The 22,931-nt window shown below is 47.2% G+C and overlaps 1 protein-coding gene across 1 annotated transcript in view; it reads left to right on the plus strand.

Moving 5' to 3' along the window:
• LOC135808224 (DCC-interacting protein 13-alpha-like) overlaps positions 1 to 22,931 on the plus strand; it is a 50,645-nt gene that overhangs the window by 17,040 nt on the left and 10,674 nt on the right. The window contains exons 10-21 of the mRNA XM_065321382.1: positions 5,114 to 5,206; positions 6,075 to 6,157; positions 11,896 to 11,999; positions 12,223 to 12,292; positions 12,528 to 12,618; positions 13,001 to 13,104; positions 13,990 to 14,032; positions 14,790 to 14,852; positions 16,423 to 16,469; positions 16,966 to 17,074; positions 17,607 to 17,815; positions 18,257 to 18,306. Coding sequence (XP_065177454.1) covers positions 5,114 to 5,206; positions 6,075 to 6,157; positions 11,896 to 11,999; positions 12,223 to 12,292; positions 12,528 to 12,618; positions 13,001 to 13,104; positions 13,990 to 14,032; positions 14,790 to 14,852; positions 16,423 to 16,469; positions 16,966 to 17,074; positions 17,607 to 17,815; positions 18,257 to 18,306 — 1,066 coding nt within the window. The remainder of the gene's footprint in view (positions 1 to 5,113; positions 5,207 to 6,074; positions 6,158 to 11,895; positions 12,000 to 12,222; positions 12,293 to 12,527; positions 12,619 to 13,000; positions 13,105 to 13,989; positions 14,033 to 14,789; positions 14,853 to 16,422; positions 16,470 to 16,965; positions 17,075 to 17,606; positions 17,816 to 18,256; positions 18,307 to 22,931) is intronic.

Raw genomic sequence — 22,931 nt, forward strand, 5'->3', positions numbered from 1 at the left:
GAGACTATGTAGTGTCACATGAGAATTGCTTCGTTAGGAAGGCTCTTTTTTTGAATGGAGAAGCCCAACGTCGCTGATTTGCATCGCCGTTTTCAAGCGCTGATCTGCAGTCGGAATGTTTTTGTAAATTATTCGTAGTTGTGGACGTGGATGGATTCAGCGCTCTGTTCTCTCAGCAAGCCTACTCAGTCCAACACGAAGGACTTCCATGAGCGAAACAACGTGCTCCTCGAGCAAGTGCAGCTCGGGGTAATATGGCCAATGCCACGGGAGACCACCTCGTGCCTGCATAAGGCCAAGAATTGATGGCAAGACATCTTTGATGAGTGCCTTCGACTTCAAGGACGCAATATATCTCCTCAGCAGTAACTGCAGCGCTCTTGCTGAAAATATCACTGCAAGCATGCACTAGGCATGATTTAGTGAAGAGCTACTTGTACTAGCGATTGGAGATTTGGTGTTGGCTTCCAGGGCTGGGCATATCTGCTCCATCATGGTAACTGGTGCGTTTGTCAAGGCAGTGCAGTTTCTGCTGCTGTTTCACAAGCCATATGCGCATATGCGCAGTGAGTAGGAATTTGTTGTATGATAGCTGAGGATCACCAGCCTTCATGGACAAACCTATATTGGGACTGGTTGCTGAACAGTGCACACCTAAATCTCTCAGCAAGCTCTCTTGCTCAGCTGGTGACGAACACTATATACCCGCTGCTTTGGGCTTGCAGCCCCGTCTCCCGACCGTAGACCGATCGAAAGGCTGTCACGGTCCTGTGACCATCGGCGTACAGTTGACGCTGATGGGGCATCGGATAAAGTGCTGGCGTCAGTAATTGTCTGGTATACCTGGAATCTACATCTACAGCTGGTTTTGACTTCCAGCCATCCTTCGTTAGTTATGCTTGTGACTATCATGCCAGCAAGTCGATCAGCAGCATCACCTCGCATCTTTGATGGTGAGGCCTGCAAAACGTCACCGACCAGTGACGATGCTCAAAAGGGCACCCTACCAGAGCTGGCGCAGTGTATGGTGCAGTCTTTCATGAATCCATGAACTATGCTGTTTGGCTGCTGTAGCTCTGACGCTTGCGTGTGTGCCTTACATTAAGGGCAGCGGGCCGTCTGCTCTAGCCATTTGCCAATGCATGCACGGCTGAACGTCTACCAGCAAGCTGCAAACACTTCTCTCCCTACCACACTGTGACATAGTGGACATTGTGCGTGTGTTGTTGCATTCCTATCTGAACTGAACTGTTCTGGATGCAGAGATTTACCCACTAAGCCCTAGAGAAATATGAATAAATACTATACTACTACTATTACTAAACTTGGTATGCGGGTGTGACGCGCTGCTGCTCATCAGATTCGGTCCATGCGACGCTCGTGTTTTTAGTTTTGTTATTTTGTCTGCCTTTTTTGAATTCGTAAACCGAACAGACTAAACTATCCAGTGATCAGGTACTGGTGTGGTGGGGCGAGGTTTTGTTGGTGATGCTGCTGTCAGTGGTGGCGGCGTGCATGTGCTCGTGCTTGCGGGCGATGGCCCGCGTTTTCTCCCATGCCGCAAGTTTGTCTTGCGTTTGTGTTCTGCATTTGGACTTCCTGCCAGGCTTGGGCTTGCATTTCAAACAGTTTGTCCCACTGTGTGGCTCCCAGTCTTTGAGCGGTGTACATCCACTTCTAGAGCTCCAGAGAATGTTGGGCCCCTGGCAGTAACAGTGCATTCCATGGCCAATTTTCAAGTGTGGCAAAAATGTTCAGGGTGTATTTGGTTTCATCCACATTGAGATGAAACACTGCCAAAATGGATTCAGTATGATCTGCCACACGATACTTCGTCTGTCCACTCCTTGACGCGAATTTCTCCCCTCCAATACGACAACACGACGACAGGAAGCTAACATGAGCCTCCATTTCTGAACAAAATTACGTCTCTAACATGGCCACGAAAAGCTACAGTTATGCACGTCAAGCTTAGGACTACACGAAATCGAAAGGCTAGGACATCGAGGTATACTAGAAAATTGTCTGCGAGGCGGAGAAAATTCGCTGACGAGGTTGGCGAGCCCTTGAAATCGAGCGACGATCCAAAAATAATTGCACCCACGTCGAGAAAGAAACCATGCGTAGCGCGTGGGTAACCCAAGAAGATCGCTCGAGCGGCGGCACAGTCGAAGGCAAGGCCAGTCCAAGCTCTAAACTCTATCGAATGACCTGGCAAACACCCGTGGTTTTGGTTGACCTTGCCCGTTTGAGATGGAAGTCGAGCGAAATTGCAAACATACGACTAGGCCAGATCGCGTAAAAAATGAAAAAGATTAAAATTTGGCCGCCATATTTAATGAACGCGCATCGCATGCATGGGACAGCCGTGCGCCATGGACGGCAAAGGACAACACCTTGTCGGAATCAAGCATTTTTGTTTCTCTATTGCAAAGCTACTAATGTAGTATCGAACAACTACGCCAGTGAGAATCCAGGAACATTGGGACGTGTTTTGTACAGTTATTTTCATCTTTCACCTTGCTCTGTTCCAAGACCAGTCCATTCGATATCGTGTCGATTTGGTTTACCTCGAGCTGCTTAGCCAGAGATGATCCAACGCACAAATCACGTTGTTCCTCTGGGCCTCTCATCAGAACTGAAACCACTACTTGAACACGCACGTAGACCACTCATATGTACCCTGTTCACATAGGTGCGCACAAAAAGATCAAATAACTATGGTGCGCAAGCAAGCACGGCGACCAAACTTTGCAAGAAACTAAATTCAAGGACGCTGAAGACGATGGTGAGCGAATCCAAGGCGTGCAACGATGCGCAGGGACCGAAAAAGCCAAACGAAAATAACCTACTTTGGCTCAACAGCAGCTTCGCGAAAACACAACGCAGATTGCTAGTTCAAACTCTGAACAGTGGCTTTCTCTTTGCTCTTCGCCTTCTTCCTCTCCAAACATTTCAAAAACAAGCTTGGGCTACTGTACGAGGCCATGGAAGTATGCTGCTTGCACGCCCACGCGATTTTTTCAGCCTAGTGCAGGATCATGGTCGTGTGCCACGCGTGACTGTAGCTGCTATGGTCAGTCCTGCGACACGATTTTAGGGCGATTACGTAACCACTCTGACATCTCTACATATAGCGAGGCATACCCGCAGCTGCCATCATACGACACTGCATTGGAACACACCTCGGCTTCGCTGGCGTCCGTAATTTCTTTTGCAGCAGCACCCATACTCCTCTCAGCCACAGCCTTTGACGACACTGCCAATGCGTTGTGATGGCCATAAAATGCAGACAAGCTCATTGGGTGAGGCATGTCCAAAGCAGCGCAGAATTTTACCATCGACTCATGGCCTCATCAAATCCACCTCATTGCAAAAAACACCTCCTGTTCACGCTCCACGCTTGAGACTGCCTTCATGACGATCGGTCCTGCCGCTTCAGTCTCACATGTTGCACACGACAAAGCTAATGTTGATGCTAGGCCGTCGCGTTTGACTTCTGATAGCCTGACGGGTTAGTGACACACATTGCATGACACAGCGATGTCCAACAGCTGCTGCAGGCACTGCAGATCAACTAGACGCGTCCCAGAAGTGTTCAAATCGTCCTCATCGCCAGACTCATCAGTAGAATGCTCGTCAGAGCTACTGCCAGCGCTTTCCTCATTGCTTGAGGACTCGCCATTATCATCACCAACGTCAGCAAATTGCTCAAAAATGTCACGAATTTTATCATCAGATGAGCTGGACGAACTGGGTGGACTGGACGCTTGAGGGTCTTCAGGAATCAGGGGCCTTTGATTGCTTCTGCCACTGATTTGCATGAAATATCCTCTTCCTAGACCGTCCAGGACGGCCTTTGAATTGCTTCTTTCCCATTTCTACTTCACTGGATACTCTGTATGATGAAAATTCAAATTTGAATTTAAAATATTGAGCAAAAAACACAGTGTGCACATGCGCAATGTTACTCTGGCAACGGCACTCTCATCCGCGTTCAGCACTGAGAACTCCAGAAAATTTGAAGCAATTCGGATGAATTTGGCTGGGATAGGCTGGTTTATGCGGAGAAATGTAGAAATTGTAATTGCTTCGAAAGTAGGCAAATTCAATACTGTACTATGCTGACATTCGAATGCCAATATCTCTAGAACGGCTTGTGCTATCTCCATAAAATGTTCTGAGTGTGTATACCGTAAAGTCGCGGATAAAAGCCGGGTTTGCATACAAGCACATCGCGGATAGAAGCCTGAAAATCAAACGGGTCAAATGCGTATAAGCCTGTCGCGCGTAGAAGCCTGGCTTCTATGCAAGCGCGGATCGGGTAGGTCAAGAGTGCATGCGCTATGTACAGTGCATAGTAAAACTGCCGCCATACCGGTAGTCAGTGGTAGATATACGCGTGTCGCGCGTAGAAGCCTGGCTTCTATGCAAGCCCGGATCGGCCGATGTGCATACAAGCCTGGCGAAAATATCAGTGGTGCATATAAGCATGGTTTGCATACAAGCCTGGTTTGCATTGAAGCCTGATGCAGAAAGCGGCTTATGTGCTTATAAGCCCGGCTTTTATCCGCGACTTTACGGTATGGGTCACTGTCGGATGTTTTGGCACTGTCAAAATATGCCATTTATGAAAATCGATTATTAGCAAATTCTGCACCCCTCTCTAGACCAGAGGGCCACCTAAGGTACACTGCGACCATGTTGTTTGGCCATCTCCTCTGGCTGACCGCATCTTTCCCTGTGTGATGAGCAGGCACACCATAGTAGAAGGGTGCTATGTGCTTTCAGAGATTTGTGAAAATGGAAGAGTTACAGTGGTGGCAGGCAAAACACAGTCTCATGCATGTACCGTTCTCTCACCGCACGGCATCTGTAGTGCCAGGGCTGTGCAATCATATTGTTAAAATGGCCCAAGCTGTCTGATGATCGTATCGTAAATTTGTTTGGACTTGAAATAAAACTGGCGTTGTCCCGTGCCTAGTGCATCTCTGTAGTGTGTACAGCCTTCAGACGAACACGATATTTTTGCGGCTGCTTCCTCCGCTGCTGTTGCTGCTACCTCCGCTTCTGTATTTATGCTTGTGTATGTGTGTGCTCCTGTCTTGTTCAGGTTGCCATGCAGTACTACAGCACACTGAACCTGTTGCAGAGCAAGCAATCGTACAGTGTTCTCGACCCACTAATCAACCTCATGCATGCACAGGTAAGAGCCAGCGGAGATGCCTGTATACCGCTCAGTAACTCTGTCTCTCTCTCTCTCTCCTCTCTCTCTCTCTCTCTCTCTCTCTCTCTCTCTCTCTCTCTCTCTCTCTCTCTCTCTCTCTCTCTCTCTCTCTCTCTCTCACACACACACACACACACACACACACACACACACACACACACACACACACACACACACACACACACACACACACACACTCTCTCTCTCTCTCTCTCTCTTATGCTAATGAACAGACTACTGATCATACATGTAGTGAAAATATAAATAATAATTTTTTTTACGGTTCGCGTGAGACTCGGCTGGAAGCCGAGCCGAGTTTTCCGCATCCGCCGTGGGAACGTCACCACCCTCTAGGATCAAGGCGCAGATGCAGCGCCTAAACGGTGGGAGGTGAGTAGATCAGACCTACCACCAAGTGGTCAAACACCGAAATCCCATTAGCTGCATCCATGTTACCCTCGTGCCAGGCCACGAGTTCCCAATTAACTGTGGGTTGCAGCGCGGCTGGAAAAAATCCAGTAGTGAAAAAAGGATGCATAATATTTTTAACGTTTACATGTCATGTGGTAGCAATCTTTGGCAGAGACACTACTGTCACTAGTCTAGCATTCTGCCCTCCTATACCGGGGCCGTAGTACAGCTGCTCTGGCCGTCCACAACGGAACATGCAGATCTAGTGTTGAAAGCCAGGCAGTCCTAGGTTGAAAGAATGTTCATTTCCGGTGAGGTACAAATCCTATTTGCCTGACCTGCTGACATTTTCTGACCTTGATTTCTAAGAGCTCAGCATTAGGGAATCTTGAAAGTATACAATTAATTGTTTCCGGTGATTTGTGATTATGCCCAGCTCTCCTACTTCAAGATGGGTCATGAGATTCTGACAGAAGAAGTAGCCAAATTCCTGACTACACTCAGCGTACAAGCACAGAAGTAAGCTTCTCTAGGTCTAGCCAGCAGATCATAACCTTGCATACTGTAACGCCAGATATTTTAACGTCAATTAAAGTTAATGATCTACGGATTTTGTGGGTTAGCGAGGTGAAATTCTAACGAATTCTGTCTCAAAACCGGCAAATGACTGTACATGTACATATCGTTTTGCTCATAATGACTTCAAATGTTAACGTTTCTTTTAAATTCGTCAACTCGTTAGAATTAAATGTTTGTTAACGTTATAGCGTGTTCGGCGATGACATCATCGCGTAACGGTCATTTTCAAACCTAATGGGTGTCCTTGACATGGCTCGAGTTGGAGAAGAAGCCTAAGTGGTTTGATTTTGTTTGATAGGTTGGTCGTATTTTGACAGCGTGCTGTAGTTCTGCGTGGATCTGTATCCTGTACAAGCCTGTCGACAGTATGCCTCATCACTGATGTGTCCCCCAGTGTGTTTCCAACAGCGGAAAACCTGGAGACGACTTAGTCGCATTCCACAGTTTCCTGACGACAAAGACCTGAGAAAGCATTGGATCGCCAACATTCATAGAGACGTAGGAGCCGCTTTCACCATCACGAAGCACACGAAAGTGTGTTCTCGGCACTTTGTGGATGAGGTATATCACGCAGGAGCACACAAGCGACCGTCCGAGCAGAAGAAGTCACAACAGACTCGCCGAAGGCTTCTGCCAACTGCCGTACCTACGATTTTCGATTTTCGCCCTGAAGTGACTAAGCGCAAGCCACCAGCAGAAAGACACGCGCTGCCCTCGGCAAAGAAGCCAAAGCCATCAGCTCAAGGCGCCTCCAGTGTCATCACCCAGTCTGCAACTGCCACTGACGTTGTCCCTTCTGCAGATGACTCCCCAGACGTATATGTAGTACCAGTTGAACACCAGCACTGTGAATGTGTTGAAATGCTTAGAGCAGAAGTGGATTTGCTCAAGAATGAGAACGAGGTCCTCAAAAGTCGTTCCTTGGCCACAGAGGACATGGAAGCCAAGTTAAATACTGCAGAGAGACATGTGTTCTCTATCCACAGAGTAAAACAATAACCAGAAATTGTTGTCTTTCTACACTGGATTTTCATCGTTCCTTATGTTCATGGCGTTCTTCAACTTTCTGCACGATTCCGCCAAGGTGATGCGGACGTGGATGGGTTCACGGACGGCACCTGATGATGCGATGCAACATGGCAGCAAACCAGGCAGTACACCGAATCTAGAGCTGATGGAGCAGTTATTTCTCGTCCTCGTCCGTCTTCGTCTTGGACTGAAAGAAGTTGACCTTGCCGACCGGTTTAAACTCCACCCATCCACTGTCTCGCGCACTGTCACAACTTGGGTAAATTTAATGTACCATAAGTTTCGCCAACTTCCATCTTGGCTTCCAAGGAGAAGAATGGACAAATTGATGCCACCTGCACTCAAGCAATGGTATGCAACAACTCGCGTTGTGATTGACTGCACAGAGTTTTCATAAACATCTCATCATCGCTGGCGCGGCAAAGTGCTACGTGGTCGGCGTACAAGAACCACAACACGGTAAAAATGCCTTATCGGCATTGCACCGCATGGCCATGTGACAATTGTTTCGAAAGTATTCGAAGTATCTGTGTCGGATAGTGCCATCAAAGAACAGAGCGGACTGATCAGTTTATTAGAGCATGACGATTCCATTATGGCAGACAAAGATTTTGACATACAAGATCTTCTTGTTAGCCATGGGGTCCGCCTGCACATGTGCAGGGAGCGCTGATCACCTTCAAGGCAGATGGCGTAAACGTCTACTGACGGTGTACGGGTACGCCGCTGGAGAGAGGGCGGTGGGAGCATAGGACTGGAGGTCGTGACTTGTGACGTAGCGGCAGATCCATGCAACACAGTACTGCGGGCTTGAGTCGTGACTTGTGACGTAGCGGCAGATCCATGCAACACAGTACTGCGGGCTTGAGTCGTGACTTGTGACGTAGCGGCAGATCCATGCAACACAGTACTGCGGGCTTGAGCCGGTGAACTGGCAGCTGCTAGTGATGACTCCTGTGTTTAGGTGGCAGTGATCCGGCCATGGTATCCAGGTCATCGAGTATGGCATTCTCTGGTTGGACACAGCCAGTTTCAATGAAGAGAGCTGGAAGTAGAGGCTTGAAATAGAAACTTTCCAGTTTGCCAAGGTAACGCTCTGCAAACTGCTCTTCATGTTTCAACCTCTGAGTAAACATTTCTTGAGGAGTCCAAACAACAAAATCAGCCCATTCACACTCCGTGTTAAGGAGCTGGAACTGCACCTGGAAGTGGTATTGGTGCGACTGCTTCAGGGACAGCTCTGCACCATCATGGTTCAGGAAGAATGATTTCTTCTGTGCTGCATCAGACAAGGAGACAGACCGGCAGCTGTACGGGCACTTCACTTCCAGGACTCCACGGCCAGCAGTGGGATCAGGCAAGATACCATCAGGAGATGTAGCTAGCCACGGGGTTTTGAGGCTGACCATTAAACCAGAACAAGCGAATGAGAAGTTGGGTGATTCAGCGTTCTTTTTCCCAAGTACTGCTTGATAGCCAGTGGTTCACTCCTTGTACCATTGCGGGTTGCCAAGTTGCCACGGAACTCACTGCAGAGTTTCTGCCGAACCACTGACTGGAAATCATCCGTGCGGCGACGGACAATGACCTTACACATAGTGGCAGTCACCCTTTTTCGCCGCTCTTCAAACCAACGTGAGCATCCACTCTGTTTACACTTGTAAATTGCATCTTCTTTCATTGATGGTAGCACTTTACCTCGAACAAATGAAAAATTCTCTTGCGTCACAAGTTCAATCTTCTGAACATGGCCATCCTTGAAGAACTTGTAGCCCTTATCTACACCTTTGAACGATGAGAACACGTCACTGTGACTGCCGCTTCCGCTAGACAATGACTCGGCATCAACTGGAGACGTTGATACAGCAACGTCCATGGACTGCCTGGCTGCTACCAGTACAGACTTCTCGATAAAGTGGTTGTACAACGAGGCAAAGCTGACCATAGCCAGCAATCGCATGTCACCACGTACTTTGAAAATCAACATAATTTTTCGAATCGACCTTTTTTTCCGGATCACTTTTCAACGAGGACGAAGCAAAGTCGGCCGAACGAAGCCTAGAGGAAGAAAATCACCCTCTCCACTTCACCATCACGATACTGACATAGATACGAGATGAAACAACTAAAAAATCCACAAGAAAACTGTACGGCCATCATCGCGCTGACTTTGGTCTGACTTTGGTCTGAGAATTTCTATCACGATCAAAATTGTACGAGGAGCACTCAAAAATAAGCCACAGACGTACCTTTATCGCTCTCTACTCCTTTTTCAAGGCACAAAAGTCGAGTCTCCACTTTCAAACCAGGAACCAAACATACCAGTGGTCCTTTTCAGCTGCTCCACGAGCGCAGGAAAGGTTCACCAAGGGGCGCAGAGCAGCATCCATTCCAGAAAAAGAGCTAAAATACGAGTGAGACTGCATGACTGAGTACATGAGTACATGTATGAGTACATGCAGAAAATAGTCAATTTCAGCGTTTCTGCTCCAAACAGCAACTAGCTTCGCCTAGAAACAAAGATTACACCAAAGGATCAAACAACAACCATTTTCTGCAGTTTTTTTGCAGATGGCTTCCTTGTCCTCGGCCCAGCACGCCAAAAATCACACCTCGGAGGAGTACAAAAATTACAACTCTCAGATGTCCTCGATTGCTGGCCATGTGGTTAGGAGCTGTTTAAAGCTGCACTGCCAACCCGACTCTGGAAAGGTAACAGAACTATCAAGATTTACGGCTGGTATCTTGCCTGAGTCTGCATCCTGCTCAAGTCGGCGCCGCTTGCGCTCCATATTGGAACCATTGTCTGGATCGATAATTTTTTTGTCCAATCCTTCCTTGACATAGTCTTCAACCCTGTTACACCAAGAGAGACATGAAGAAAAGAGAAATGCAATTCGTAGTAAGTCTTAGGGCTGAGTTGCTCGATTGATAACAGCAAACGAAAGGTCGCCGGGAAACAAAATTATTATCCTGATTATTATACTAATGCTCAATTTCTTTGACAAGTTGCTTCATATAATCAGCTCATGCCGTCCAATAAAACTGCCTTAGTATGCAATATTAAATTATAGTAGAAAAAACCTTCAGTCATTTGCGTGTTCTAAAAAACAGGTAATATTTCTGGTAATCACTCATATAAAAAACCTGGTGCTGTAAAAACCTGTTTAAAAATACCTGGTGCTGTAAAAACCACTTTTAGGAAAATGACTGGAGGTTTTCTATGCTACAATTCAGTTAAATAGAATATAAGCTTCGCCCTCGTGTTTACGGGGAAAAAAAACCTCGGCAAAAAACCTCGGCTTCGCCTCGGTTTTTTGCCTCGGGTTTTTATTTCCCGTAAACCGGCACTCGGGACTCAGCTTATATTCTATACTGACAAAGCTTCTCCACAGTTCTCCACAGTGACAAGTAAAATAAATAAATGCTGTACCCTGCAGAGCACCAGAGTCGAACATCGTCGATGGCTTTCTCAAATTTTGTATTATGAACAGCCAATAATAATCAATATTCACAAGGAATATCCATGTGGATCGAAGGGCTACAATATGTATTTCGAAATAAATCTCACGAAATGTCAGTATCAGAAACTCACCTTTTCACAAGCTCCGCATGCTTTCCACGACGAGACGCACCACGGCACGCCAGCCACCTTTTTAACTCTGGTACTTGCAGATCCCTTGGCTTACGACCACTCAGAGAAGCACCGGGAACGTCTGCTTCGACTAAAGAGTACAGGTCCTCCATTCTTCCACCGATGACACTCGACTGGTTCAAGAAGTACAATTGTGACTTTGGACAGCCATCGGTGCTCCAAATCAGTCAAAAAGCGCGACTTCCACGGCTCCAGCTCATAACCTACACAGCTTCACCACTAAAAAAGGACAACAGAGGTGGCGAAAGCTACAGAACATGGCTCCGCCAAGAGCCAAAGAACCGAATAGCCATAAAATATTCTGCAAAACCATCTAAAGTAATACAATCGCCTAATGGCCAAGATTCGTCAACACCCATTAGGTTCAAATGTTTCCGTTACGCGTGTCCAATGGCGTAATGTGCAAAAGGACTATTGATCTTACAGTAATGGATTCATGCATGCTACCAGTGATCAGCTCTGTAAGCCAACCAGACAAATGTGATACGGTCATCTGGCTTGAATCTTGTGAACACCAACCTCTACACTAAGCGTCTTGTTTTATCTAGTGGCACAGTGAAAATAGTCTTCAATGACTTACTGCTGCCAGTAAATACTCATTCACCTGCTATAAGACATAATCCAGGAGACCCGCTAAATAAGCCCTTCGGGATTACTTTGTATAAATGAATAGAGATCTAGAAAAACAAGAGCAATCAAGGCTTGTTTGCTGCTACTCAAGGTTCATGCTTTCGAAATCTTCAGGGAACATGAGGATGGGGTACTGACCATGCCGGTAAATATGCCAGGAGAGGGTGGGTCTTGTAGCGCAGTATGACAAGCTGTGTGTGAATGTGTGGGGGGGGGGGAATACATATTGCTGACATGGTGCTGGTAGATGCACGGTGATGTGCTGGTGACACCGAAGTAAATCTATTCTTCTTGCGGTTCCTGGCAGCAAATGTGTCTCTGTTGCTCTTTGTGATGTGTGATGCTTCTGTTGCTGTTTTTGTAGGGATCGTTCTGAGCACAACATTGAGAACAGGAAGTTGAGCAGCCTGAGAGAGAAGATTGAGCAGGAGTACTCATCTCGCTACAACCCTGATCCCGATCCTAGTGGTGAGATTGATCAGAACATGATTGCGGTGTGCCCATTGACCAGTCCACGTGACAATTTATTAGCTTGAGGGAGTTCCCCCCGATCTGATAGCTAATGGGATTATTGACTGAATCAAATTTAATTTATAACATTCTTCTCCAAATCTGATCAATCCTTGTATACAGTGTGATGATGCCGATCTTGTTTATGTGTGGTCATGTATGTTTTTGTTCATTGTTGCAGATCCCTTCTCCGATGTTCAACCTGCCGACAGGTCACTGAAGGAGAAGGCTGGCTATCTCTACACCAAGAAGTAAGTCTGATAAAACCTCCTTGACCCTTCCGTTGCCTTTGACTCCAACACATGTAGCGAGGCACTCCGCTCTGCTGCTTGGCTTTACGGCCGCATTGCTCAATGTAACATCCATCTCAGTGCTTTAGTAGAGCTTTGTACATCTGTATGGTATCTATTGGTTAGCTGGAAAAAAATTTGTTCCGATTTTCTGACAATGCTTTTTGATTTCTCTGGGTATTGTTTCTCTTCTTAGCGTGAAGCCTGGTCCAAGCCGTGGACAATGGGAGCGAGCATACTTCCACACCGACAACGGAATGCTGATGTGCCAACTGCCGGACACAAAGGTGTGTACTCACTCTGATTAGATGAATGCCGTGTATCTGGGTAAAGTGAAAACTAAGGGAGACCGCATCATGTCTTATTACATTCATAATTTCTCCCTTCTTTGAAAGCACATCTCTATACCAAGAACACAGGGAAGCCAACCGAATTGATAGGACCTACAAAGTACCTCTGACTCTAGGGTTGGAATGGTCCGGATGGTCTGGATGGTACGGGAATGCTACATGTAACGTGGATGTGGCTAATGGTCTCCATCCGTCTTTCTTGTATGTGTATGTGTATGTTGTGTTGTATGTCTGGTCGTCCGTGTGTCTGTCTGTCCATTGTGTTTTGTGGCGCGGTCCGTGCTGTTCTGTGCCGTATTGAATTTACCTCCCTTACCAGACTGCGGAGCCTACCATGCTACTGGACCCGTCGGCCCGTGCAGGTACATTGGACTGTGACGACCGAAGGTACTGCTTTCAAGTAGTATCCTCACACACCAAGGAGTAAGTCACCTTAGCTGTCCGGACTATCTCAAATACAAGTATATGTCAAGTACAATAGCGAGAATTCCCAGATTGCCTAGAGTGCTCAATACCACCAGGATGGAGCAATACCACAAAGGCAGAAGAGAACAGAGACAACCAGCTAGGCAGGGCCGGCGCCACTGGTACGGCCGGTACGGCCATGGCCATACCAAAAAAAAAAAAAAAAATGGTCCAAGTGGAATGTCCAAAACCGGGGAGAAAAAGTCTCGATGTATGATTTTGTACAGGGAGTCGCCCAGAGTGCAGGATTTGCCGTCTAAATTCCAAATTTTTTCTGGGGGAGGACCCCAAGACCCCCCTTAAAGATGGCCCTTTGGCCGCACCGCTCCGCGAATGCGTTTCATGCACATAGCAAAGCTAAGGCAATCTTCAGACAACGCTCAGGCAATCCTCAGTTGTCTGAGGATTGCCTTGGAGCTTTGCTATGTGCATGAAACGCAGCGTTACAACAATGACCTAGCCGGTTGTCTCTGTTTCCCTCTGCCTTTGTACGTTTCAAGTAAATTGCTGTATGAAGTATTCTAAGCACTCAGCAGCACCACCACAGCAGGTTGCACAATTGAGTACGCTAAGTTACTTTCAAACTTGCTCTGGAAGCATTTCATACGACAATATCTATTTTTCAGAAGAATGTCTAGGTAGTCATTATTTCTATCCAAAGTGATAGAGCTGGAAACACGACTGTCTTCCATTGATCAGTTCTGGGCTAAATAATGAGTGTGTATAGCACACAATAAACACCCAACCAAGTATGTACACCCCTACTGCATTTATGCATTCGTACAATGTGCGTCAGCCCTATTGTTGAATTGACTTCATCTATTCTTCTCATTTTCTCTTTAGGCCAATTTTGCTGCAGGCGGAGAATGATGTTACTCGAGAAGAGGTGAGCGTTGAAATAGATTGTGTTGTTTGCAATATCGTTGTTTGGCTGGAGATTGATACCGTTTTTTCCTGGTTTTATGCCGCACTTTAAACGCCCGTAATTCACCCGAAAAACATCAGTGCGGCTTACACTACGATGGTAAAATGAACCGTGAAATACAGGGTAGACTTGTGTCTGGATTTTTGACAAATTTCTGGGTGCGGTTTATACTCAGGAAAATATGGTAGCTATACTCGCCTATAGGTTGCTAGGTTCAAATTTTGATGTGGACAATATTGCTCGTCTTGGTAAGTTTCTGACCTTCCACGTTACTGCCCAGCACTACGGTCTAGGCCCAGAACCTATGCATTCCAGTCTCAAACACATCTTACATTGCGTGCCAGTACCTCATAACCCCATAACCCTAAACAGCTGGCATGTCCCTTATATGCAACAGTTGACCAGCCTACAGCTGATGGATTGGTTGGTTTAGCCCAGGCATGCTTACAGGGACGACACAGGGCAGTGGGGAGCGGTACAACGGTGAAGGGGGGGGGGGGTGTTCGGGTTGTACCCCCCCCCCCCCCAAAACAGATTTTTCGGCCAACAGGGCACATTTTAGCGCTCTACAGGCGCTCCGAGTGGACTGGAGGAAAGGTGGTATGACCATGATCGTATTGATCGTACCGTGTGTGATGCCCCTGGCTTACATGGGTAATGTGGTACGCATGGCTAACATATCAGTGTGTGTGTGTGATTTTGTGTTTGCTTCATCCAGTGGGTATCCACCATCCTCAATATTGTAGCTGAGCTCACACACAAAGCCGAGACGCCAGCATCTGTAAGTGTACATTTCACTTTGGTGTTCTTGTCTCTGAGTACATAGCTCTTTGCAATGGATGAATTATGTGTCCGATCCGAGTCCATAAATATTGTCCTTTGCAAGTTTCCTGTGGTGTCTCTGTTCTGTTCATACTACCCTCACCCGTATGATTTTTCCATGCATGAAGGACTAGACACCGTGGCTAAGTGCAGAGTAATATCAGAGAAGCTTACTGTTGAAGCCAAGTTTGGCTACAAGACCAGTAATAGCAAAGCTCATGGAAGAAAATAGTACACTCTAGTTACCATTAGAACTTAGTTCCAACATTCTACAGCAGGATTAGACATGCTCCTCAAATTGGGTTATGTGGTACTCAAGGAAGGAATCAGGGTGCAGGCCCGTGTCCCAGAGGTTTCACTCATAGCCGCTCCTGGCCTTTGGCTTACCATTCTCCTTGAGTGGCATGCAGTCATTGTAGAGTGCTTTTGGCCTTTTCACTTGTAACCCACATAATCAAGTGTTGACCAACATTGCGGTATGGGAGCCTTTCCAATGCCACTTGGCTGGATGCCTTGCGTTACTGACCAATGCTCGACCCCCATTTTCTTTTTCTCAACACCACGAGTAACTCTACAAGCTGTGCGCGTAACTGGGCATGTGTCATGGCCGTGGCATTGGTTGTCATTACTGACATCCCCAACTTGCGTGTGATGTAGGCGTTGCATATTTCGGTGTTCATGAGTGCCCAAAAAATGGATGCTTCCATTTTGCTCGACTTCACTTTTGTCACATGATTGGTCCGGAGCCGGTTTGCGACATCAACACCATCCGAAAATGAGAAACAAACTTTAGGATCACAAAACTTCACGACAACCTTGCGCTCAAGCTTGCCTCACACAAAGAAGACAACAGCAAACAGCACACAGTTTACTGCATGACGTTCCTTTTGGACGTGGCATGTATGTGGGCACAGGCTACTGGTTGCCATGGCAGCCAGGTGGGCTCTCAAGTGAGCTCAACCTAGAGCGTGTGGGTGAAAACTGCAAACCTTATAGTGTTTACGCAAACCATGAAATACAATGTAGTGCTTCAATGCTGCATGTACCCTAGTGTGTATATCTGTAGTTGTGTTTGGGCCCAATGGCATACCGTAGAATCCCGCAGATAAGCCCACCCGCGTATAAGCCCATGCCCGCGCATAAGCCCAGGGTTTGTTCGAACATCACTAGGCTTCATCGTACAAGCCCATGGGCCTAGGTCATACCGAGAGTCCACAAATTATGGACTTTTGGCCATACCATGTATGTTGTACATGCACATTATAGTTTTTTTTCGTACATTTCAGCACAATCATCGGTTGTTTTTGTTTGCACAGTGGTTTTCAGCAATGTACTTCTCACTTCCTTGATACTTTTCAATAGCACAACTTGCTGTCGGCGTATAAGCCCATGCCCGCGTATAAGCCCATGTTCTCGTATAAGCCCACCGAAATGTCCTTGTGAAACAGATAAGCCCTTGGGCTTATCTGCGGGATTCTACGGTAATGCATTGCTGATAATGATGTGTCTGTATGCTGGTTGATGTTCAGGGTGACGTTGGACTGATGTCAAGTACACTATCGGCTAAGGATGTCAAGTGAGATTTATTATAATTATACATGTATTCGTGTTATGCAATAATGATGCAGGCTATTGTTGTATGAACTTCATATTGTGCACAGAGCTAAGGCTTACGTTGCACCCAGCAACAAGTTGAAGAAGTTTGAATGTGTTGGTTTTTGATCGTTAGCTTTATTGGGTACAGCACTGTATCTCAGTGCATGTATGTGTATCTATCCAGTCTCTATACTCACTCCCTCAGCGAGTCTTGTACTTCTTGGCACCTTCATTCGCTTCCTTGTTCTTGAGTACCTCTGCTCGTTTGGTCACTGCAAATAATTAACATAAATAGACCAGCAGTAACACCTTGTCTATCCAGTCCCTATACATCCTTTATCTATCCAGTTTGTAAACACCCCTTATCTATCCAGTCTGTATACACTCTTTATCTATCCAGTCTGTATACACACGGTATCTACCCAGTGTGTTTGTATACTGACTGTGTATTGCTGCACTCTACTGGTTGTTCACAGGGAGGAGCGACAGCGCGTTGCGACATGGGTGGAGGATGTTCTCAAAGTGGAGGGAGAGCGCAACACACCACAAGTACAGCGTTCGGCAGTGCCAACCCAGACCCCACCGGTAATACCCTCTGTCCACGCGTAGTTCACTACCACCCTGCTGTATATGTGTGCAACAACATACTTCCATGACAGTGGAGTAAATAATGTATGTACGGATATGCTATGCTCCAGTAATGGTTACTAGAGTCCGTGCTACGTCATCATCCATCTGGTTATCCATGGTGACGGTACAGGTATCAATACCATCCTGTACTGTACGCTGTGTGCAACATATCTGCATGCAAGTGGAGTGAATGCATGCATATTATGCACCAGCTGTGATTAACAGAGTGTGTGCTCCAGCATCATCCTCTGTTTGTCCACTCTGTATGGGGGTCTGGATATGCCGCAGGTTTGCTCCATTGTTTCTGTACTCACGATAACGACATACACTTCATTCGATAATAATCATCTTGGAATAGGGTTGGCCAATAGAACATTGATGATGATGAGCAGCTGGTTATCTCTGGTAGCTGGAGATCACAGAGACTGTGTTTAGTCACACGATCACTGATGTTCATGTACCTGCTTATATCTTTGTGATTGTGTAGGCGCACCAAGTGCAGCCAGCGCAAGATGCCACACAAGGAGCAATGGCTGCAGCCGCTGTTGCGGGCGGTGGAGCTGCTGGTGGAGGTGCAATGGGTGCTACTGCTATGCCTGGCACTCAACAACTGCAACAGCAGCAACAGCAACAGCAACCTTCCATGGCCATGCAACCTGCCGTTGTTCCCACTCAGCCTGTTCCACCTATGCAAAGGCAAGTAGTATCCCGATAGGGTGAACATGATCCTTTCTCCTCCTCCCCACCTCTCTCTCTCTCTCTCTCTCTCCCTCTCTCTCTCTCTCTCCCTCTCTCTCTCTCTCTCTCTCTCTCTCTCTCTCTCTCTCTCTCTCTCTCTCTCTCTCTTTCTCTCTCTCTTTTTCTCTCCGCCAATAGAGAGATCAATTTTTCTCTGATCAAACAAAATTCTGCCTCTTTTCGATGGATTGCATATTCTGTCTTTTCTGCTCACGCTAGCTTCCTTTTCTTATCCTGGCTGGGAGCATTTTTCTGTAATCTCACCCCCAGCTTCAGACACTGCATCTGCCGCTGGGTTATTCCGGGTTGTAGCGGCCGTCGTGAGTTCCCTTGGGAACAGAGAAAAATTTACTCTTTTTTTACTGTTGTCTTGTTGTGTTGTTTGCTGGCTGTGTGTAGTCCTGCAGTTGCTGATGGAAATACAACGGATGGCGGCATGCAAGCACAAGGTACGCTTTACTTTGTGCTGATGCACACTTTTTTCATGCTGATGGTAAATGTATTAGACATCCTTAGCAAAACTACGATAACGCTAACTTTTACGGTACACACTCCCAGCCGTGACAAAAGACGTTATCGGGTAACGGAAAAACGTTACAGAGCTCAAAATAACGGGCCGACGTTCGTTATGGTAATTCTGCAAAAAAATGCTAAAACTCGCATTGTATTGTAACTGGCGGGAGATAAAAAGCACGTGCAAGTCGAGATGAGAGTCGAGATTGTTTCCTCTTGTGACATATAGCTATTTTTGGCGAGTTTTGCCTTTCAGTTGACAATGTCTGTGTCCTCTGCTTCGTGGCTTTCACCCTCTATCCCATCTGGGAAACAAAGGACCAGTTCCACGGCACTCCTGAGGAAGAAATGCATCGGCCTCTCCCAGACGTGCTGGAGCTGGAGAGAACCCTTACAGTCCTCGGTGCTGCGTTTAGGAAAGGTTTTCCAAGGACCTGGGAACAGCGAAAACTCATTTTCGCCGTGCTTTTGCTATTCCAGAGTGAAAGACCTCGCCAAGGTATTCTTTCGGAACGACAGCAAACTAATCCCTGTTTCAAAATTTTGAATTTCCCACACCTGTTTCCACGAAAATTCATATCGCCATGGTTGTCACAACTACTTCGTCTGAACTATAACGTACATTGTGCTAAGGGAAAAGTCAGCTTGAACGATCCGAAGTACGGAAAGGTTTGCATTTATGTTAGCGTTTTTTAGCTAAGGATATCTATTGTCTCCATCACAGTCTATAGAGCAGCTTATCCTTGTTCTCTTTCTAGTGTAGACCACGTCCTCTAGCCTGTGATGACCGGTTGTTATCATGGGAACTGGCTTAATGTCATAAACGGTTAGAGCAACCACATTGCGCCGGCATGCCCATTTGACGGTGCCTCGTGCTTCTTCTGCCCTTGGCCACGGCGAACAGTCTGCTTCACACAGTCGGGAATCCGATCTGAGCGCGCTGTACACGTGTACAGTTTGTTGTCCTCCAGCAGCTTTTCTGCCAGCAAGCAGCTTGAGTACAGATTGTCCACAAAGACATGATAGCCGTCACCTGGAAGCTGGCGCATCAGTTGATAAACAGCACTGAACGTTTTGCTTAGGCCAGGAGTGGTGGCTACCTTGTTGTCAAACTGAAACTGGTACTTGTTGGTGTAGCCTGTCACTGGATCGTACAGAGCGTAGGCAAGAAATCCATCCCCAGCTCTCTTGAACGCTGACCCTTGACTTGAACGCTGACCCTTGACTTGAACGCTGACCGGCCCTTGAAGGATATGTCCATTTCGTCTACTGACACACATTTGCCCGGCACAAACATCTCCTGGGAGTTGGTCAGTAGACCTGCCAGCCAAGGCCGCAACTTGTAGAGGACATCATAGTTTGCTGCGCCGCGCTTAGGCTCTTGTCCGCTGTCAGCCAGATGAATAAACCGCTTGATTTGCTCAAAACGTACTAAGCTCATTGTCTTTTTAACAATCTCGCTCGCAAAGTTTGGGTCGGAAGACCAGTACAGGGATATGGAGGGGTACGGGTGTAGAGCATTGTGCAGTAGAATTCCAATCCACACCTTTAGCTCAGACACTGTCAGATCCTTCCATGGGCGTTGGTGTGGCATAACTTGCAGCACTACGCGGGCAATCCATTGGTGATAATACAAATTCGTTTGGGTCACACAAATTTTCAACATTTCTTCAGTGATGAACTTAGGAAATACAAACTCAGGATCTGCCAATTGCTCCACAGTCAGGTCGCCCTTGATGCCCGGATGGCCGTTAAAAGTCGGCAGCTCATTTGTAGGCAGAACGTCAGTCCAGCCAACATTAATTTGCCGAGCTCTTCGTGCTGGCTGTTCACCGCTGCTGGCTGCCACAGCAGGAACATTCTCAGTCTCAGTCTCAACTTCATCACCGCTGCCGGTGTCCACCTCTCCATCCGACTCAAGCCCAGGAGCGCACTCTAAATCGCTGTTCGTGCCAGCTGAATCGTCCGCACTCGGAACCTCCATGATCAGCTGATAGCAGGAAGTAGTCTTCGCAAAGCCTTTCAATAGGCTTGAGAAAAAAGCACGACTCCCAAGGCAATACCCTTCGTTCTTTCTGTGAAAAAAGCGTTTCTCTCTCAGTTTTTATGGCCTACGTGGCACAGATATGTTTGTGTGGGCACTCAGCGGCCATATTTTGCCATGGCAATGCTTCAGCCTGTGCGTCGCCCCTGTCAACATGCCCAAAGCCTATATGTAGGCTTCACCAGACGAAGAGATGGACAAAGGAACACCTGTACTAAAAAATCAACCAAGAGACGGTAGATAGATAACTACTGTATCGTTTCTTGGCCTGACCTTCTAGTTTTCATCGCTGCTGGTGTCTCAGGGCGCATCTGCAAGTGCGTCAACCTGCAAAACGTCGACAGTTTTTTCATCTCCTCCAAGCTACACTGCGATTCCTTGATTTTTTCACTCCATAGGCACGATTTAGACAATCGACTTCGCCTCCTCCTCGTGCAGTACGACTGCCAGAATGGTGGCTATAGGTGTTTTCGCCTGACGCGTCCACGACACCTTCAAAAAGAGGCGAACAAGTAAACCACCACGCATCAAAAATCACTTCTCATCACCGTGTGCCGCCTGCGTACTGAGTCTGATCTGCGTCGACCTGATCTGATTGTCATGCATGCAGTCAGACCATGCGTGCTCTTCCCTGCCTGTTGCACGAATCCACTGGCCCCGGAGACTGGCGACCTTGTGACGCATCGCGATCGCGGCTCCGGCTCCGAGGACTCCGCACCATTCACGCACCGTATCCTCAGGATAATTCACCGTTTCTGCGCTTCAGGTTTCCAGCCAGGTTGTCGCCTGCAAGTCGACCTCAAGGGCGGTTATTTATTCCGATCAACTCCTCGACGATCTCTTCTGTGATCTTGATTCGTCGCCCGCCACATCGTGAACGACTGCAAGAGAGATCAGCAAACTGGACGGAGCGATGCTGGTCCTTTCTACACGAGTTTCTGGATGACGCATTTGCTGAAATTCTGCCAAGAAAACAGCGACTGCAGCGATTTCAATCCGCCAGGAGGCACTCGAGAACGATCGCCCAGGAGTTTCTGGTACTCCGTGACAATTCTCCATTGCAGTGGGGTGTTGATTTCAGCACCAGGCCTTCTCTGTGTTGCGCGAGAAGCAACAGGAGTCTTCTTACGACAAAATTTGGACGCAAAATGCTCGAGTTGACTAGGATCCTGAGCCGCTGCCTCCGTTGAAGTTGGCGCCATTTCTTCTTCAACATCACAAATCGACAACTGAAGGATAGTGTTAGGTAGCTGGATAGTTTATTCCGTCCTGAGATTATTTGAATTTGTTTGGTTGACGTTCGAAGCGAAACGCACATTTTAATAAGTCGGACCAAGTACAAAAAGTAAAGTGCAAGATATGCTTGTAGACAGCACTCTAAAGCAGAGCGAATGTCTCACTTACACATCATACCAACGGAAAATGGAAATGAACAATGTTTTGGCGACCCCGATCATGGTTGCCATGGACACCCCGATCATGGTTGCCATGGACACCGCATAGCAACAGCATAGCAACCGCATTGCAACAGCTTCAAAGCATTGTGTATGGCTTCCAGACGAACATTAGACATTATAAAACACATCTGGCTGGGACTTTCATTCAACATGCAGGCAAACAAGTGTAATTGCAGCGACAGACTACGAAGCAGGGCCGGCGCCACTGGTACGGCCGGTACGGCCATGGCCGTAAAAAAATAATAATAAAAAAAGTCAGTCCACATGGAACGTCCAAAACCGGGGAGAAAAAGTCTCAATGTATGATTTTGTACAGGGAGTCGCCCAGAGTGCAGGATTTGCGGTTGCCACGGAAATCAGATAGCGGAGCTTTGAGATCCACACTCTCAAGGAAGGTCTTAAAATCCGCAATGCAACCTGCTGCCTCGTCACCATGCTCTTCAAAAGCCTTGGTTACAGAGTAGATTAGGCGGTTGGTGGAACTGTGGCTTGAAGCCCAAGCACCAGGCAGCACATCAGCTCCAACTTTCTCTCCATCAAAGTGGACTTCCTCCCACTTCTTCAGCAGGGCATCTGCCTGGTCTGCGAGACCAACAATGTAGTGCAAACCACGAAAGAAAGAAAAATCGTGACGGAAAGCTGCTTTTGCTGAGCCTCCGACGATGAAGACCAGCTGGCATGCACGTCTGGCAATACCTCGGCCCGGTACGCCTGAAGCAGCTCGTTGAAGTTTTTTTGCACGATGCTTCTGTCGCTCATGGTGTTCTTAATGTTAGACACGATACGTTCGCCAATACCTTCTGAGTCGCTAGATACTTTGGCAACATCTGCCAGCACAGCTTTCAGCATTTCCAAGGTATGGACGGCCGTGCCTCTCTCCATGTCGACCATACTAAGGCTGTAGACTCGTTGGCTGGTGGCGATCTGGAACGAGCCATACTTCCGACCATGTTTGCTGGTCCCGTCGCTATGGAGGGTGGTGTTCTTCTCTCCTTCCAACTCCTCAGCTAACTGGAGACTGGCCAGACCTTTCAGCTCAACATAAAGCTGAGAGAGTGTT

The sequence above is a fragment of the Sycon ciliatum genome, chromosome 2, assembly GCF_964019385.1.
Source record: "Sycon ciliatum chromosome 2, ocSycCili1.1, whole genome shotgun sequence".
Lineage (NCBI taxonomy): Eukaryota > Metazoa > Porifera > Calcarea > Leucosolenida > Sycettidae > Sycon > Sycon ciliatum.